Source organism: Mustela putorius, unplaced genomic scaffold (assembly GCF_011764305.1).
Source record: "Mustela putorius furo isolate JIRA1106 unplaced genomic scaffold, ASM1176430v1.1 tig00000127_pilon_pilon_pilon, whole genome shotgun sequence".
NCBI lineage: Eukaryota > Metazoa > Chordata > Mammalia > Carnivora > Mustelidae > Mustela > Mustela putorius.
In genome coordinates this window covers 784,137-804,716 of record NW_025421288.1, presented here as the reverse complement: position 1 = coordinate 804,716, position 20,580 = coordinate 784,137, and the positions used below count along the sequence as shown (strand labels likewise).

Below are 20,580 nucleotides of genomic sequence, written 5' to 3'. Positions count from 1 at the left end.
ATCAGTAGTTAGGAGCATAGCATCTTCTTCCCAATACAAGCAAAGATCACTGAACATTTTATGCCTTCTAACCAAACTCCTCATTAAGTTCTAGAATTGGGAAGTGTCCAAGACTAATTCTTACTTAATTAAATTCGCTGGGAATTTCCACAAAAACTTTAAAAATATCTTTAGGAGGAAGGTATTAAGTCAAATCACATAGTTAGGGTGATTAAAAAATATATATATCCTTAGAGCCATTGTAAGACTACCACCAATCAAGAATAAAATTTCAGCCCTGCCATGTTGTGTTAGGGAAAATTAATTTATCATGTCTTTCCCCACTTGTCATAGCAAGTTTTTCTTTCCTTTCATTTAATAGTCAATTTATGTTACCTTGCAGTTTGGATAGATGTTCTAGATATTTATTCACAGATTTAGACATAATAATTATTCAATTGTTATTTTTTTATTTTAAAATTTTTAATTTTAAATTTGGAGCACTTATTTACTGCCAAGAACCGTGCTATGAGTGAGGACACAGCAATTAATGAAATAAGCAAAAATTATGCAAAGGTCCTTCCTCCATGGACCTTATTTTCTCATAATAGAATCAGACAATAAATAAAGGAACAATTTAGCATACTATTCATAATCTTTTCAGTGCTAATAATAAGGAAAACAAGGTACTCAGGGAGAATTCTACTATGAAGAAGATGATCACTGAAGGCCTTTTTTCAAAGATAATGTTTAATCTGAGATAGTTGCCAACATCAGAAACACTGTCACGGGGGGGTGGCTCTTTGGGTTGGGGCTTCTGCCTTCAGCTGGGGTCATGGTCAGGGGGCCTGCTTCCCTCCAATATCTGCCTGCCTCTCTGCCTACTTGTGATCTCTGTCAAACAAATAAATAAAATATTTAAAAAGAAAAAAAATAAAGAAACATAGTCACAGCTAGTAATTTTAAGTAAAAAGTAAGTGAAGTCACTTCACTGATGGCCTGATATACATGTAGAAATTGCTAAAAAATATCACAGGGATTTTTATTCCAATGCTTTTTGGAGAAGGAGGGGTGAGAGTGGGCACTCTCATCTTATTCCTGAGTGTGGTGGGAAAGCTTTCAACCTTTCCTTCTTGAGAGTGATGTTACACATGGATCTGTCATATATGGCCTTTTATGTTGAGGTACATTCCTTCTCTACCCAATTTGTTGAGAGGTTACTTTTTTAATGAAAATATATTGAATTTCTATGTTACCGGTGAATAGCCCAGAGAGGATTTGGGAAACAATTCCTTTTACGACATCAAAAATAATAAATATTTAAGAAAAAAAGATAAGTAAGGAGGCAAAAGTCTTCTACAGTGCAAAACTATAAAATGTTGCTGAAAGATAATCTGAAAGATACAAATAAATGGAAAGGCTTTCATGGACTTATATAGTTCATGCCATTAAGATGTCAATGCTACCTAATCTTATCTATAGATTCAGTGTAATCCCTATAAACCCCCCATCAAAAAGGAAATGTTCTTTGAGAAATAGAAAAATCCATTAAAAAACTCACATGGAATGTCAAGGAACACAAGCAGAGAAAATAATATTGGAAAGAAAAAAAGGGAAAATAAAAAGAACAAAGTTGGAAAACTTCCTGGATGTAAAACTTACTACAAAGCTATGGTAATCAAAAGAGTGTGATATTGACATAAAAACAGACATAGTAATGGAACAAAATTCAGAGCCTAGAAATAAACCTTTGCATATGTATTCAATGATTTTCAACAAAGATGTCAAGAGTAGTCATGGGGTAGAGACAGGTGGTTCAAAAAATGGTGCTGTGAAACTGGATAGCCGTATAGACAGGAATGAAATTGAGCCCTTAATGCATATCATATGCAAAAATTAACTCAATATAGATCAAGATCTAAAATCTAGCTAAAACTATAAAACTCTTATAAGAAAACATAGAAGAGAAACTATGACCTTTGATTTGGCAATGATTCCAAAAACACAGACAAAAAGAAATAGATAAATTGTACTTTATCAATATAAAGAACTTTTGTGCATCAAGCAACACCACCAACAATGTGAAACAACACATAAAAGTGGAGAAAATAATTGCAAATAATATATTTGATAAGGTATTAATATCCAGAGTACATAAGGAATTTCTGCATCTTAAAACACAATGATGCTCAGTTGGTTGAGCATCTGCCTTAGGCTTGGCTCAGGTCTTGGACCCAGGCTTTTGGGATTGAGCCCTGCATCAGGCTCCCTGCTCAGCGATGAGTCTGCTTCTTGCTCTGCCTCTTCCCTTAGTTTGTGTGAGCTCTCTCTCTCTCTCAAATAAATAAAAAAACTTTAAAGAAAAATAAATAAATAAATAAAATTAAAAATATAATGAAATAAACAACTAGATTAAAACAAAGAACTTGCATAGACATTTCTCAGAAGAAAATATATAAATGGCCTGTGGGCACAAGAAAAGATCTCAGTATCATTAATCATTAGAAAATGGATTTTAAAATCATAATGAAATATCACTTCAGACCAACACGATAACTATTAAAGAACACACACACACACATAAATGTAGGAGAGAATGTGGAATACCTGGAATAATTGTGCATTACTGTTGGGAATGTCAAATGATATTGCTCTATGGAAAATGTTATGGTAGTTCTCAAACACTTAAAGAATTATTGCATGATCTAGCAATTTCATGTCTAGGTATAGTCCCAAAGTAATGGAAATTAGGAATTCAGTCAAATATTTCTACACTCATTTTCATGGCACTATTCACAATAGCCAGTAAGAAGAAGCAACTAAAGCATTTACTAGCAGGTAACTGTATAAATAAAATGAGGTGTACACACACAGTGGAATACTATTAAGCCCTGAAATATGATGGAAATTCTGACACACACCAAAACATACTAACCTATAATAGATTCTGCTAAGTGAAATAAGGCAGTCACAAAAAGACAAGCACAGTCTGTTCCTACTTACACGATGTACTTAGCATATCAAATTCACAGAGCATATGTAGAACGGTGGTTGCCTAGGCCTCAGGGAGAGGGAATGGCAATTAGTATTTAATGGGTGTCTGGTTTCAGTTTGGGAAAATGAATAAGAACCAGAAACACATGGTGGTTATGTTATTATAAAATAGTGAAGTAACTTAATGCCCCTGAACTATGAACATACAAATGGCTAAAACTGTACATTTGCCACATATAGTTTACCACAATTTAAAAGCTAAACTTAAAAACTAAGATAACTTCCATAAGCAGTATATGAAATATCTATAAAAATCAGTCAAGGAATTCGCAAAATAAAAGGATGTAAATTATGAGGTATCACAATCCCAGCTATGAATATATACTACAAAGCTGTAGCAATGAGAACAGTATGTTACTGGCACAAAATTAGACACATAGTTCAATAGACAGAATAGAGAACATAGTTCAATAGACAGAATAGAGAACCCAGAAATAAACTCATGATTATTGGAAGTTAATCTATAAGAAAGGAGGTAAGAATATGTTGTAAGGAAAAAGCAGTCTCTTCAACAAATGGAACTGGAAAAACTGGACAGCAGCTACATGAAAAAGAATGAAACTGGACCACTTTCTTACACTATACACAAAAATAAACTCAAAATAGATTAAACGCCTAAATGTGAAAACTGAAAACATAAAAACTTTAAAACAGAGCAATGGCAATACTGTCTATGGCATTAGCCACAGTTACATTTTTCTAGATATGTCTCCTTGATGAGGGAGCAGAAGACTAACTGAGGACAGGCAGAAGCTGACAGTCCACAGCCCACCACTCCATGGGATATATGTGACAGTCCTCAGGCATTCCTGGCTGCCCTAAAGGAAAAACAAAATAGTTTATAAAGATTACAATCCTGCAAGACATGAGTCTCCCTAAGTTTACAAAAATCTTATCAATGTACAGGAATGAAACATTTCTATCAATGGTATAGCTTCAAGAAGTGAATGTAAATACAATTAAAGGTCCTCATAATCTGCAGCCCATTGACAGAAACTTGAAGCAGGTGAAGTGAAATTTTTGTTCCTCCAGGAAGCTCCCAACTCTTTTACTGTTAATGCCTTACTAGAAGGGAAAACAACTTTAATTTCACAAGGCCTCTGGTATCCTGTGAGTCTTCTTTAACATACAAAAATCCTTTTGAAACCACCTTTTTCCTTACCTCCCCCAACTCTGAAGTACATAATCAGCCACAGCTCACAAACCCTGGGCAGATTTTTCTCCTTATGGGTCCTGTCCACATGTTTTAATAAAACCACCTTTGCACCAGAGACATCTCAAGATTTCTTTCTTGACTGACAGCTCTGGAACTCACCCCACCAAATTTCACCTATATTCTAAAACCCGACCATCCTGAGGCAAAAGAAAGAAAACCATAAATAAACTACTGGTATTACATCAAAATAAAAATCTGCACAATGAAGAAAATAATGAACAAAACTAAAAGACAACGTAGGAATGAGAAAAGATATTTGCAAATGACGTATCTAATAATGGGTTAGTATCCAAAATACATAAAGAACTTATACAACTTAATGCCAAAAAAAAAAACCCACACACAAATAATCCAACTAAAAATAAGCAAAAAGCATGAACAGATATTTCTCCAAAGAAGACATAAAGATGGCCAACAAACAGATGGAAAGATGCTTAACATCACTCATCATCAGGGAAATCCAAATAAAAAATACAGTGAGATATCACCTCACACCTGTCAGAATGGCTAAAATCAAAACACAAGAAATAACAAGTGTTGGCAAGGATGTAAAGAAAAGGGAACTGTTGGTGAGAATGCAAACTGGTGCAACCACAGTGAAAAATAGCATGGAAGCTCTTTAAACAATTGAAAATAGAATTGTCATATGATCTAGTACTCCCACTACTGAGAATTCACCCAAAGAATATGAAAACACAATTTTTTGAAGATTTATTTAGTTCTTTATTTATTTGAGAGAAGGAGAGTAACAAGAGAGAGCATGAGCTAGGAGAGGGGGAGAAGCAGGATCCCTGCACCAGGGAACCTGACACAAGGCTAGATCCCAGGACCCTGCATCATGACCTGAACCAAAGTTAGATGGGTAACTTGATTGAGCCACCCAGGCACCCCAACAAAAACACTAGTGTGTAAAGATAAATGCACCCCTAGGTTTTTTGCAACATTATTTACAATACCCAAATTATGGAACTGTCCATTGATTGATGAATGGATAAAGAAGTGGTATGTATACACAATGGAATATTATTCAGCCATAAAAAGGAATGAAATCTTGCTATTTGAAACAACACAGATGGATCTAGAGGTTATAATGCTAAATGAAATAAGTCAGTCAGAGAAAGACAAGTACCATATGATTTCACCCATGTGGAATTTATGAAAGAAAACAAATGAGCAATGGGGAAAAAAGAGATAAACAAAACAGACTCTTAAATATAGAGAATTGGTGGTTACCAAAGAGGAGGTGGGTGGGGTGATGGGTGAAATAGATGAAGGAAATCCATAATACACTTATTGAGATGAGCACTGAGTATTGCATAGAACTGTTGAACCACTACAGTGTACACCTGAAACTAATATAACACTAAATGTTAATTATACTGGAATTTCAAAAATACATACACAAAATAGGAAAAAAATTTTAGAGTACCACAAAAAAAGAACTAAGTTGATTTCACTGATAGGTTCATGATGTGAACACAAACTGTAGCATAATAGCTAGAGTATATGCAAAGACTACTGGCTTCAGAGACACCTGAGTAATTTTTCTAAAAGTAAATATGTCCTCCAACAACAAAACTGGTAAATTAAAATCTCCAGAGTTGTGTCCTGACAATCTGGATTTTATGAGAACTCTAATTCTCTCAGTATATTAAACTTTGACAGTCAATTCGACAATACATATATCTAAAATAGGGTATTTTTACTATGATAAATAATTTGTCCCTGATCCTTCCTCCAAGTGTCTATATGCTAAAATAAATACACTTTGGACAAATAGTATTCATGTGCCTCTGTAACATAGAAATTACCTTTTCTCTGTTCCATTTAAGAGACAAATTTATCTTATAAAGTTATGGATATCTCTTAAACTTACCATTTTTACCCTAAAACTTCCTCATGACATTTTTCACCTCCAAATTTCTGAGTCTGCAGGTTTAAGTTTAACAAAGGAGTTACCATGCTATACTACACAGCCACAGCTTTATCAGTGGAGAAGGTGGTGACTGGGTGCAAATATATAAATATTCAGGACACAATACTAAGACCACCACAGTGATGTGAGAGACACAGGTGGACACGGCTTTGCGTCTCCACTCCAAGCTACAGATATAATATAATAAACTTATTATATCAAGAGGAAAATTTTCACAGGCAGATGAATCCACTGTTGACATCAACAAAGAGACCAAGGGTATGAGTGTCCATACAAATGAGTTTCAACCAAGGGTTTACATCATGCATGAATGGTGTATGACAATAGAGCTGCACACAAGCAGCCACACTGTGAGGAGAACCTGAATGGTTGCAAGGACAAAGCTTCTAGTACATGTCTCCCCAAAGAAGCAGCCCTATCTCTGTCACTTGTAATGATTATATAGTACATGTGTTTGCAGATGGCCACATGGATAGTCAGCAAAGATGTCAGTCACACACTTCCTGAAAGAGATGGTTTTTATTATAGCAAAAGTGCCAAACAGCATTTCAGGGTCATGGATAAAAAACAGGAGATATCTAGAAGGCATAACTCATACAGGAAGAAAATGGAAGCAGTACCCAAGGTCATGAAAGATGACTTGTTAAATGAAAAGACCTGCTCATGGATAACAGTCTCAGTACTGAAAAGCTATAAACTCTTCTTAAATTAATCTTAAACTGAAACATCCTAAACATAATAACTGCCTTTGTTATGTAACTAAACCATGTTCAACTTTTTTTAACTTTTTTTAACATTTTTAATGTTAAACATTTATCTTATTTACATATAAACTTATTATTTTAAACTTGAATTTGACACAAAAAATGCAAGACTAATTATAAATCTTAAAAAGAACAGAAAAGAGACACCACTAGTCTCATCACATATCAATATGAGTTATATATATGAAACACATATTGTATCATAATTGGGACTTGAATAAAGACATCAATAAAACAGAATAGTCCTAAATTGGATCCAAATACCAATGGGACATTAGAATATAATAGTCGGGATTTCACATCAATGGTAAAAAGATAATTATACAACTATTTAAAAGAACAACTAAAAATTAGAAAAAAAATTCAAACCCCAGTTAATCCCTATATCACAATAAATTCCCAATGAATCAACAATTTTAATATAAGACCAAAAGAAGTACTTAAAAATTAAGTACTAGAAATAGCTGAAGAATATTTTGCATGAAAGAAGTAAGGAAAGTCTTTTTAAGCAAAATACAAAGCAAAAAAACATTAAATGTAAAACGTAAGACAAAATATAGACTCTGGACTCTGGGAAACAAACTGACAGTTACAAAAAGGTGGGAGGGGGGAGGTGAGGTAGCCCAGTGATGGGTATTAAGGAGGGCATATGTTGTGATGAGCACTAGTGTTATACAAAACTCATGATTCACTGAACACTATATCAAAAACTAATAATGTACTACATGTTGGCTAACTGAACATACTAAAAAAAAAAGTAGTATACGAAAGTTAAAAATATCACATATATCTACTATAAAAAAGTTAAAATATCACAAGTCAGAAAAATAATAATTATATATACAACAGTAAAAAGGATCATTTCTTTAGTACACAAATGACTCATAAAAATCAGCATGGGAAAGGTCAACAATTGAATGAAATAAGCTTTAATAGATGATCCACAGGAATAAAAAATACAAATCGTGCTAAATATATGACAAGGTGCTCAAACTCAATTACACTAAAAGGATTTTGAAAAAAAGGATATAAAAATGAAATAAAATAATTTTAATCAGATTGTTCAAACAATTATATAATAAGGATTTTAAAGAAAAGGATTTTGATTAAAGCATAAAAATGAAATAAAATATTTCTAATCAGATTGTTCTATGCCTTAAGTATTTATAGGCATATGTTTTTGAGAATGTGGATAGGAGGACTCTCAGATGCAGCAGTGTAGCTGTAAGTACCACCTCAAGGATGGCAGTTTGGCAATAAGTGTGAACAATGAGATTTAACTATGTGACCATTGATTGACTCAAATACATATAGCAACAACTGTACTCCTAGGAACTCATCTTTGCACATATTCAAAAAAATATATATATGTATTGCAAAATACATATATATATATATATATGTATTGCAAAATAAATATATATGTATTGCAAAATTGTTTGTCATACTGAAAGTTTAGGATCCAAAGAGAAATGCATACATTAATTTCAGTATATATTTATATATACTTGTACCAAGTACAAGAAAACTAGATTTAGATCTGTATAGAATGGTATGGAATGTCTTCAATGTTGCAGGTGATTTTACTTTACTGAAAATCTAAAATAAAAAAAATGGAAACAAAAACAGACTCAAATACAGAGAACAAACTGATGATTGGAAAAGGGGAGGTGTTGAGGGGATCAGCAAAATAGGTGAAGGTGATTAAGAGGTACAAACTTCCAGTTATAAAATATTCAAGCCAAACGGTATAGTGCAGCATAGGAAATATAATAAATGCTGTCCTAATACCTTTGTATGGTGACAGATGGTGACTATGCTTATCACAGTGAGCATTCTGTCATCTGTATAATTGTCAGAGCACTATGTTACTTGAACCTAAGACAGTATGGCAAGTAAATTTCAATTAAAAACAAAAATAAAAAGTATATTAAAAAATCATAAAATTAAAAGTGTATTTAAAAGCAGATGTTGCATAAGCAACAAGCAGGGGATGATGTAATGAGCACTGGGTATAATATGCGGATTGATGAATAACTGAACTCTCCATCTGAAACTAATGACATACTATATGTTAATTAATTGAACTTAAATAAACTAATAAAGAAATATTTTTAAAGATGTTACATAGTAAAAGAAAACATTTACATACACAGAAAAAATACACATAGGTATAATTAAATGTACAGGCATTTGTAAAGATTATTACCTGACAAATTTTAAGAAACTGATGAAGTGACTGTCCCTGAGGAAGAGGACTAGAGACCATGCTGAGAAATAAGTAAGAAATTTATGCTACACCTTATCTTATTTTCTAAGATTCTCATTTTTGCTATTATTAGCTATTACACTTCAGCTTTTCTTATATAAGGTAACTGAAATTTAACAAGGAGGCCATTCCATCCATGACTGAATATTTTAAATAGTGTAATAAAATATCTAAATGACAAGGATATAATTAAAAGGGTGCCTGGGTGTCTCAGTGCGTTTAGCCTCTGCCTTCAGCTCAGGTCTTGATCTCAGGGTCCTGGGATGGAGCCCTGCGTGGGGCTGTCTGCTCAGCAGAGAGCCTGCTTCCCCCTCTCTCTCTCTGCCTGCCTCTCTGCCTGCTTATGATCTCTGTCTGTCAAATAAGTAAATAAAATCTTTTAAAAAATTTAGTGCAATCTTATAAAAATTTCCTCACTAATGCATTACCTAGTTATGGATTCCTTGCTATGAAGGCATTACTCCATTCTAAGTGAAGTGATACGGAAGACATTATAGACCTTATATTCCAGCAGGGAAGAAAGCTTATTACAGTACAGTCATCTAGTCCATCCTTTAATCATAATTATCAGAAATTCTTTGAAGAAAGGAGAGTCAGAATCAGATATAAGAAGACCTCTGCATTCTAAGGAAATGAACCGTAATGCCAAATGACTCTCTTTGTGGTGGAAGATGTGATCATTTATTACAAGATATGATATTTCTTCCCCAGAGCTTCTTCATAGCATTTGTCATCTCAGAATTTCTCAGGGTGTAGATCAATGGGTTCAGCATGGGGGTTATGACTGTATAAAACACACTCAATGATTTGTCAATGGGGAAGGTCTTAGCAGGTCTTACATACATAAAAATACAAGGAACAAAGAAGAAGACCACCACAGTGATGTGAGAACCACAGGTCTGGAGGGCTTTCCGCCTCCCTTCTGAACTAAGATTCTTTAGAGAGTACAAGATGACACCGTAAGAGATGAGCAAGAGCACAAACACAATACTGCAGATCAGCCCTCCATTGGCTGCAACTAAGAGGCCAATGACATACGTGTCAGTACAGACCAGTTTCAGTAAGGGATACATGTCACAGAAAAAATGATCAATGACATTGGGGCCACAAAATGGGAGCCTATAAATAGTGCTAACTTGAATTACTGAATGCAGAAAACCTCCAACCCAGGACACTACCAGCAGCACAACACACACCCACTGCCTCATGATCACCAAGTAATGCAAGGGCTTGCAGATGGCCACATAGCGGTCATAGGCCATCACCAGCAGAAGAAAGACCTCTGATCCACCAAAAAAGTGTTCTGTAAATAGCTGAATCATACAAGATTGGAAGGATATGATATTTTCCCCAAGGAACAAACTTGAAATCAGTTCAGGAGAAATAGAGGAGGAATAAATGACATCCATAAATGATAAGCTAGCAAGAAAAAAGTACATAGGTGATCCCAGGGTCTTACTGAAAGAAACCGTCACCACAATGAGCAGGTTGCCCACCATGGTCAAAATGTAGAAGAGCAAGAACATAACAAAAAGTACTTTCTGCTCCTTTGGATTCTGTGTGAGGCCCAAGAGGACAAAGTCAGTAACATTGTTCTTTGGTTCCATGCCTTGGCTCTCTCTATTCCTTATAGGTGCTGATTTAAGTTATCAGAAACAGCTTCCCTTAAAAAAAAAAAGGGGGGGGGGAATGTTTATTATATTATAAACTTAATTTTTTATTTACTCAATAAACAATGCACATAGAAAATCTATTTATGTCAAACCTGTCATAACTGATATCACCCAGTTGAACACAAAATGGTTTCTTCCTCTCGGTGATTTCCTATATAGGGGACAGATCATTACATACCAGTTTAACAAGAGTCACTGTAAGTACATTCATGTAGACTAAGGGTTCCCTGTGCCAGAATACATAAATCAACATCGGATCTGGGAAGGCTTCCAGAGAAAGCGGTACTTGAGCTGAGTTTTTTTTTTTTTTTTTTATTGTATTACGTGAGTTATACTTGAGCTGAGTTGTTTTTTTTGTTTTTTTTTTGTTGTTGTTGTTGTTGTTTTTTTTGTATTGCGTTAGCCACCATACAGTGTATCATTAATTTTTGGTATAGTATTCCAAGATTCATTGTTTACATAACACTCAGTGCTTTAGCTGAGTTTTGAAGGAAACATGAGAGAACAAGAGAGGACGAAAAGAAAATTCCATGAAAGATGCACCATGTAAAAGTCGTACATAAAGTGTAATTCCTAAGTGAAGAATCACTTAAGGTAACTTACATATGCAAAGTGGGAGAACAATTTATGAATGGCTCTCTGTATACAATTATGTAACTGACATTTCCAAATAGGCATCAATTAATTATTTATTAAGATAATCTTTTCATTTTCCACAATAAACCTATTCCTTCCTAAATGACCTCCATCTCATTATATGGTACAAAATATTTTTCATCACATTATATGTGTACAAAATACACACACTGTATGTGTGTTTATAATATATACACACCTATACATATATATATATCTACATTTATATATGCACATCTATATAGAATCACATTTAATGTACCACATTTTATCTTTACAGTAGCAAGTATTTTCATCCCCATTTTACATTTGAAGAAATGGGCTTAAAATATTTAATTTTCTTAAAGTCATACACCCTTCAGTAACAGAGATGGAATTAAAAACTAACGTCAATTGACTTCAGATCTCCTGTGATTCCAAAGAACTTTTCAACTTTTCAATTCTTATAAATCAAGTTTATAATAATTTATTTATTTATAAGAATTTACTGCATAATAAAATAATTCACAAATTGAAAAACGTGGCTTCCACTATTACCCCTCAATGGCTTACTTTTTGAAGACTCGTTCACAGTCAGCAAGAGGACTTTTTAACTAACTCATAAAGACCTGGCAATGTCTCTTCCATTTGGTGTCACTACCAAGGACAAAAAGCTGCATTAGTCCTTATTGATATTTTTGGCTTCACATGACTATGTATGTCCATTTTCTACACAGAGGCCTGTAAGTACATCAGAAAATTGTTATTATTTATTGTAGATCTATTTAAAAGGAATTCCATGATGCAAACAGAAAAAACAAATATTCCACATTATTATTAATTAGAATAATAATAAATTATATGATAATATAATTATTATAAAAATATTAGGGTAATTTATAAAGGCAGGCAAACCTATGTAACACAAGAAGTCAATAACAGGCTCTTTCAAAAGGGAAACTTTTCCCTAGAAATGAACTTATTTTTAGTACCCTCAAAAAAGAAAAATCACCATCCACATTTTGGAGCCATTTTATTCTGTTAGTATGGCAAAACTAATTGGACTGAGATCTTGAGAGGACATTCATGAAATCTACTCCTGAAAGAGTTGTAACAGTCCTGAAGAGAATAGTGTCTTATGCCCAGTAAAGACAAGTATCACAGGTCATTTTTCACCTTCTAACCAGATATATCATCGAGTCATACAATTTGGAGTATATCCAAGACTGACTCTTGCTTTATTTTATTCACTATGATTTTCCCCCAAATTTAAAAAATTTAAAAGAGCATCTGTATGTAAGGATACTTTCAGACCTATTACATTATGGAGAAGTTGGACAAGAACTACTGCTGAACTATACAGTCCCTGAAAAAGAAACCAGAACAAATTATGCAAAAAAGTTGGGACAACTATCCAAGGGGTAACATACATGTAATGGGAATACCAGGAAAAGAAGAAAAAAGTGAAAAGAACAGAAGCAGTATTTGAAGCAATATGACTGATCCCAAGTCTCTGGAAGCTCAGAGAACACCTCATAAGATGAATGTCAAACAAACAAAACACTATAGACGTATGTTATAATCAAACTTCAGAAAATCAAAATAAATTTTTAAATCATGAAAACAGCCAGAGGAAAAAAGTTCTTACCTGTAGAAGGGTGAGTATCTGACATTAAGCTCTTGTAGTGTAAGTGCTTGACATTAAGTTTTTGATTGCCGAAGCATCCACTTCAAAAGGCATCCGTCATGAATAAACATATTGCCAGCTTATGACACTGCTACTAGCAAATTAACAGGATAAGGAATTAAGTCACCTCCATTCATGAAGTTCCCTCTTTCAGAAAGCCCTGGGTAACTTCAATAAATGACCACTTGAATGACCCTGCTTCTCCTTTTCCATGCTCTAATTCCCACTCTTCTACTTTAGCCAATAAAGACTGAACCCACGAAACCCTAACTACCTCTCCACCACCTCCAGACCCTAATAAAGGCAGAGGACCAGGTCTGTGTTCTCCTGCTTTCTTTACTTGCAACCTGTGGTGTGGCACTCAGATATGCCATGCACCCTCTGGGACTAGTGCATAATAAATCATACTTTGAAGTTCCCTGATTATTTCTACTGCAGTCAAGTGTATCCTGCAATCATAATAAGAACCACAAGAGCCAGTCTAGCCACAACACCTCAGCAGGGGAAATGTTTGTGGGGATTTGCTACAAGTAATATGGGCCCAGGTGAGTGCCACAGGCATTCCTGGACAACATCATCACTATCAGTAGTTTGGGACCACCACAAGGAGCAAAGGCAAGGATTATATCCAGCTTTTCCTCAGAAACCATGGAGGAAAGAAGTGAATGGAGTGAAGTATTTAGTGTTGAGAGAAAAAACAAACACCAACCAAAATTTCTAGTACTCTGTGTATTATCCCTCAAAAGTGAAGAAGAAAAGTCAAACTCAGATCCAGAGTAGAACATTGGTTGCCAGGACCTGGAAACAGGAAAAGGGGAAGATTTTGATCAAAAACTACAAACTTCCAGCTTAAGATAAATAAAGTCAGGGTATCTAATAATTAGTATGGTAACATAGTTAACAATATTGTGTTATATATTTGAGAGTAGATCTTAAACATTCTCACCCAAAAAAAGTAATTATGTGTGGTGACCAATGCTTTAACTTACCTTTTTGTGGTAATAATTTCACAATATGTATGTATACCAAATCTCATTGTACATGTTAAACTTATAAAATATTATATGTCAGTTATATTTTAATCAAGTTGAGAAGAAAAAAAATCTATACCTGAATATTTCTAGCAACTTTATTCATAATTGTCAAAACATGAAAGCAACCAAGACACCTTTTGGTAGATGAGTGGATAAACAAGCTGTGGTACATCCAGACAATAAATATTATTCAGCTCTAAAAGAATGAGCTATTAAGTCAGGAAAAGACATAGCTGAAACTCAAATATGTATTACTAAGTGAAAGAAGCCAATCTCAAAAGGCTACATACTGAATGATTTCAATGACATGAAATTGTGGAAACTATGGAAATATGGAAAACTATGGAGACAGTGAAAATATCAGTGGCTATCAAGGAGTTAGGAGAGAGGGAAGGATGAACAGGCAATGCACAGAGCATTTTTAGGGCCATGAAACTACTCTTTATGATACTACTGATGGGTACATGTCATAATACATGTGTCCAAACCCATAGAAGGTACAGCACCAGGAGAGAACCCTAATGCAAAGTATGGACTTTGTGTGATAGTAATGTTTCAATATAAGTTCATCAGTTGTAACAAATGTACCACTGTCATATGAGAGGTCCATAGTGGGAGAAATTTGCATGTGTGGGAACAAGGATTATACAGGAACTCTCTGTACTTTCTTCTCAAATAACAAGAAGCTGAAAACATTCCTAAAAATAAAGTTTATTAGTTTTTTAAGGTGATGTGTTTCCAGTAAGAGGAAGCATGTAAGTGCATGTGGATAAGCTGGATGGCCTGGGGACCTGCATTAAGTGCCAAGGTCCAAACAGACAGAGATATGAGGTAAGATGGAATGAGTGTACCATTTTGAACTTATTTTGAACCTTATTTTAAATATCTCTAAGCCTCATTTTTTAGCTTTAAGAGAATAGTATGTACTTCTGGGAATTACAATGACCGGATGATATAATGTATGCAAAGTGCTTGATGCATGGTAGTACACAATATATTGGGGGGTGATTTTTTTAAAGGATTAGGGTCACTAAAGTAAGACAAGCATTTTGTTTCTTATTGAGGAAATCTTCCTCCTAATAAACAGCTCAAAGTTAGGGCAGAAGAGATATTTGGGAAGCGCCACTGCATCAAATGCTACACTATGCTAACGAAGAAGGTGAAAGACCATGCTGTCCATTTGTGTTTCTACTTCAGCACTAACCACAACTAAGCACAGCCCCTATTTGGGAAAAATAAATGATATGAATAACTGTATGGTATCAACAATTTTCCTGCTCTCAGCTTCCTTGTGGTCCTTGATTTTTGCTCTTCCCCCTAGATGTAGGACAGAGACTGGGACACCCTTAAATTCTGTGGAAATTAAAAACTATGGGAGAAATGAAATCCATTTTGTGACCTCCCATCTTCCACTGTGCACATCCAGAGTATGTGGCTGCCCAAATATCTCTTATAAGCATCCTGCACATGTTAGTTTCCAAAATATTATCCACTTTCCAATGTAAAATCCAAAGAACCTCATTTGCTTTCCCTGTCACCCTGTCACTTTGGTGCAGGCATGTGGTGGGTTCTGTCAACCAACAGTATGTGTGCAAGTCTTGGATTGGAAGTCGGTTATCTAGGTGGTTCCAAGCATCAGAGTGGCTCTCAGGTCAGTAATGTGTGTACCATCACAAGGCTGGCTGATCTTGATTACGGGACAGGCAGTAGCTCCCTTAGCATGCCAGTCCAGTCAGCTGTGCTTCTACGAGTACTTCCTGATAGCTCAGCCTAGAATCTGTGATTCCCACTCTTCCAAATAGCCATAAGTTATTTAATTGCATATTATACATCCCTTCTACTTAAGTTAGCTACAGAGATTCTGCATCATTAGCTAAGAACCCCAGCTGACCTACTAACTGATGTAAAATTCTCCATTTCAATTTATCACCAAGAATGAACAGTCACCAATTTCAGGAGCTCCCAGTTAACAAGGGTACCTTTACAAATGCATTTATTCTTAAGGGAGTTAAGTGGAGATGATGGCCTTTTATTTAGTAAGCATGTAGGAAGCATTTACTATGTGTCAAATCTACTCTAGTTGCTGGAAACACAGTAGTGAACAAAACAGCCAATGCATCTACTTTCATGGAACTTACATTCTAATTGGAAGAGAGAGAGAATAAATGAGTTAATCAGATAATCAGATGGTGAAGATGCTATAGAGAAGTTGTGAGTGATGTGACAAAATAACTCAGGGAGATAGAGAGTGGCTTTACAAGGTGGTTAAAGAAGACTTCTAATGAGGTGCAGCTGAGTTGCAGACTGAGTGGGGATAATGACCCAGGCATAGGAAGTCTAGAGGAAGATCACTGGGAATAAAGAACTAGTTCAAAGGCCTAAAGGCAAAAATGAGGCCATTGCAGCTGGAGCTAGTGAAAAAGGGAGAAAATAAAATGATAGGGTCAAAGAGATGTGCTTGAGTGGGACAACTGTACATAAATGTACCATTTAAGCAAATGCTTTCACATGGGAAAAAATTGTAGAAAATAAAGAAGCCATGAAGAGGCAAAGTGGAGATCAATGTCATTGACTATACCAAGTCCACCAAAGAAAGCATCTGCCAGAAAGCACACACAAGTTCTGGGGAAAGGTCACTGCTTGAGTACAGATGTTTTATTTCACTTATCCTGATATTTTTATAAACATATATTTTTATCCCCAGGGGTACAGGTCTGTGAATCACCAGGTTTACACACTTCACAGCACTCACCAAAGCACACACCCTCCCCAATGTCCATAATCCGACCCCCTTCTCCCAACTCCCCTCCCCCCAGCAACCTTCAGTTTGTTTTGTGAGATTAAGAGTCACTTATGAGGAAGTGGTGATGCAACATGGGGGCTTAAGTGGGTAGAAGAAGAATCAATGAAACAAGATGGAATTGGGAGGGAGACAAACCATAAGTGACTTATCCTAATTTTTTAAATGATTTTATTTATTTATTTATTTGAAAGAGGGAGAGCTTGTGAGGAGAGCGAGAGAGAGAGAGAGAGAGAGAGAACAAGCAGGAGGGAAGAGGTAGAGGGAAAGGAAGAAGCAGGCTCCCCGCTGAACAGAGTCTGACATGAGATTCGATCCCAGGACCCTGGGATCATGACCTGATCTGAGGGCAGATGTTTAACCGTCAAGCCACCAATGCTCACCTCACTTCATCTTCATTTTAATTATCACTAAAATAATTGTAAGGTTTAGGTGATCTCCGAAGAGAGTAGTTAATGACACTCACCCATGTCAGATAGAACTCCTCTTCCTGAATACAGAAACTCCCCTCTAGTGGTTTTACTTGTGACCTTTCAGCTCACTGTCTTTCATGCCTAAACACAGATAAACACTATAAATTCTTGCTTTGAGGTCTTTCTTGAACTCAAAGCTTGGAGAGGGACCCTGCATTCTGATTCACTATCACATCACATCCTTCAATTTTTAAGCACTTTTCTCCTTAAATGTAACATTTTTTATATATGTTAACTTGCTTACTGCCTATTTCCCTCCACTAGAAAGTGTTATGTCATCTGTCATTGTTATGAAGTACACCACAGTGTTTAAGAGTGCAAGTTCTAAATCCCATCTTGGGCATTTTCTAGTATGACCTACCATAAATTATTGAAATTTTCCACACTTCAGCTCTTCTAGAAAGCAGAAATAACATCACCTATTTCATAGAGATCTTAGGGGATTAAACAGTAACTTGCCTTTGTAGCATCAGCCAAATTGTAATAAGTAGGGAATCACTTTTACTATAATTACTAATTTTTATACTACAGATTTTTATTTGTCATAAAAAGTGTATTAAATTTTGGTATCTTCCTTAACCTAATTGTAACTTTGGAGACATTCACATTTTTAAGGTGAATTTTTTAGAGTGAATCTCATCCATCTTGTGTAATTCTGCAGGCTTTACTCTCAGAATTTTGAAGTGCCTCATGATCTCTTAACAGAAATATGTACATGGAGCTGAATAATGTGTATAAATCAGAGGGTTTTTTTTTTTTAAGTCAGATAGAAATAGAACACAAACAAATGAGTGAGGGAGCAACAAAGACAATGACATTTATTAAGTAACCGAGTGACAAGCATTGCCCTGGATATTTCAGATACAATGTCTCATCTAATGCTTAAAACTATAGTATGAAAAATGTATTGCCATTTCACTGTCCATGTGAACTAAGATTAAAATAAAATCCTGAGAGTTGATGAAATTCACATGTAACAAAAACCTAATAAGACAGATTTCACTACTAATTCTGTTTACTTCACATCACCCAAAACTGCCACAAGCACTAACTTTCTGAGGCTGAATGATAACCTAAAAGTCAGTAACACTCTTATGTAAAGCTCAAGGGAAACATTATCTGACATAGTATTGGTCATACAAGGAGATGTCATCTTCACCTAAAAGACAGGGACCAAGGCAAGATCCATAGAGGTCCTGACCCAGACATTATAAGGGTCTTGCAAGTTCAAGAGATATAAGCAAAAATCTGTCCATATTAAGAGTAGGGCCAACACCAGGATTTTTTCCCTTTTAAATATACATTTTTTAAAAAAGATTTTATTTATTTGACAGAGAAAGATCACAAGTAGGCAGAGAGGCAAGCAGAGAGAGAGAGAGGAGGAAGCAGGCTCCCTGCCAAGCAGAGAGCCCGCTGCGGGACTCAATCCCTGAACCCTGAGATCATGACCTGAGCTGAAGGCAGAGGCTTAACCCACTGAGCCTCCCAGGTGCCCTTAAATATACTTTTTTTAATGTATACTGTGTGCCAGGAACTTTCATAAGCACTTAACATATAAGCCTACTTAAATATCCCAAAATATTATGAAATAGGTATTATTATTGTTACCATTTTTACAAATAAAAAAAATGTTATAGAAAGTTAAAATAAGGGCGCCTTTGAGTTAAAGGATTGTGTTAGAGATATTATCAGGATTAATAAATAATTCTTGTGAATCTCTTAGTACCAATAAATTCTTGATAACTGTTAGCTATTATGAAATTTATTACTGGAATCTCTATAACATTACAGAATTACTTGGTCTATTTTTAAGCATTAGAATGGATAATGCATAGTTTCTTTATACCTTCTGTGAGGAATAATACTTGGAGCTCACTGGCCTTGTAAAATTCTTGGGGGCTGGAATGTTTCCTAACATCCTTTGCCATTACTTTCCCACAATCTCCTGTTTTTCTCATTTCCATTGTCCTTATGCTTCCTAGGCCTTGGGGTGGTCCATTTATGGGTATGACTTTCTTCTGAAGAGTCTGAATTGAAGGGCCAAAGAAGTCATTTTATTATGGACCTGAGGTCAACAATATCAGGCAACTGCTATATGAATGGAATTAAGTGAGATATTTGTTTAGAGAAGGTGGTGTGGTAGTGCAATGTTATTTTACCTTTCTTTCTTTTTTTTTTATGATTTGCTAAAATTCACACTGTATGTGGTAAAATTGAGTTTTGATCTCAGAACTATCTTATTTAGAACTATTCTCTTAATGATTGTAATATACTAAACCCATTCTTCCAAATGTGCATATAAAATCTCCTTTACATAGCAAAATAATGGAAAGAATGTTCCCAATGTAAATGACTAGTTACTATTACAATAGCAATGAATTTTGGCCCAAATAATCCAGCGAGAATAATAGACCTTCTCTTTGGATGTAAAAGAGGAAAAGAGAGAATCAGGCCAGATGTAGCAAAAGATTCAAAAGTATGGAAAGTGAAGATAAAGAATACAGAAAGCTTTTATATCTTCACAGAATACTACATTTTTGGAAAAGGTAGAGATCTTGCATTGTATGACTTATGAAAAATTGAGTTTCATGAGGCTCATAGCATCTGCTATGGAAGATACTTCCCAGGAAATGCTTTAACAAGGTGATCTGTTAATAGGCCAATGACGCAAACATAATCTAAAGCAATATTGCTCTTAGTGTATGTATACATCACTTGCTTAGAAACATCTGCATAATTTGTTTAAAATGCAAATATGCCAATCCAGGAACAGTCCCACTGAATTAAAATCTCTAGAGCCTGTATCCTGGAAATGTGCATTTTAATAAGAATTCCAACTGATTCTGAAAGTAATCAAAGTTTGGCAACTAAATGGGCAATAAATAATCTAAATGGGATATTTTTAAATCATAATTTCCTGCCGGGGCCTTTCCTCAGAGAATTTATATGCCAACATCAAAACACTTTTACTTATAGTGTTCGCTTGGCCCTGAACCATACAAATTATATTTTCTCTTTCCCATTTAAAAGATAAAGCCATTTTATCACAAATCACCATTGTGATTATTTCTCCACTGAAG

At 35.1% G+C, this 20,580-nt stretch overlaps 1 protein-coding gene across 1 annotated transcript; it reads right to left on the bottom strand.

Annotated features, from left to right (window-relative positions):
* Positions 1-9,895: 9,895 nt before the first annotated feature.
* Positions 9,896-10,831, bottom strand: LOC101684357 (olfactory receptor 4A47). The gene has a single exon (XM_004782054.3). It carries the CDS (start codon positions 10,823-10,825, stop codon positions 9,896-9,898), a length of 930 nt encoding a protein of 309 aa, XP_004782111.2. The 5' UTR covers positions 10,826-10,831.
* Between the last annotated feature and the right edge of the window lie 9,749 nt (positions 10,832-20,580).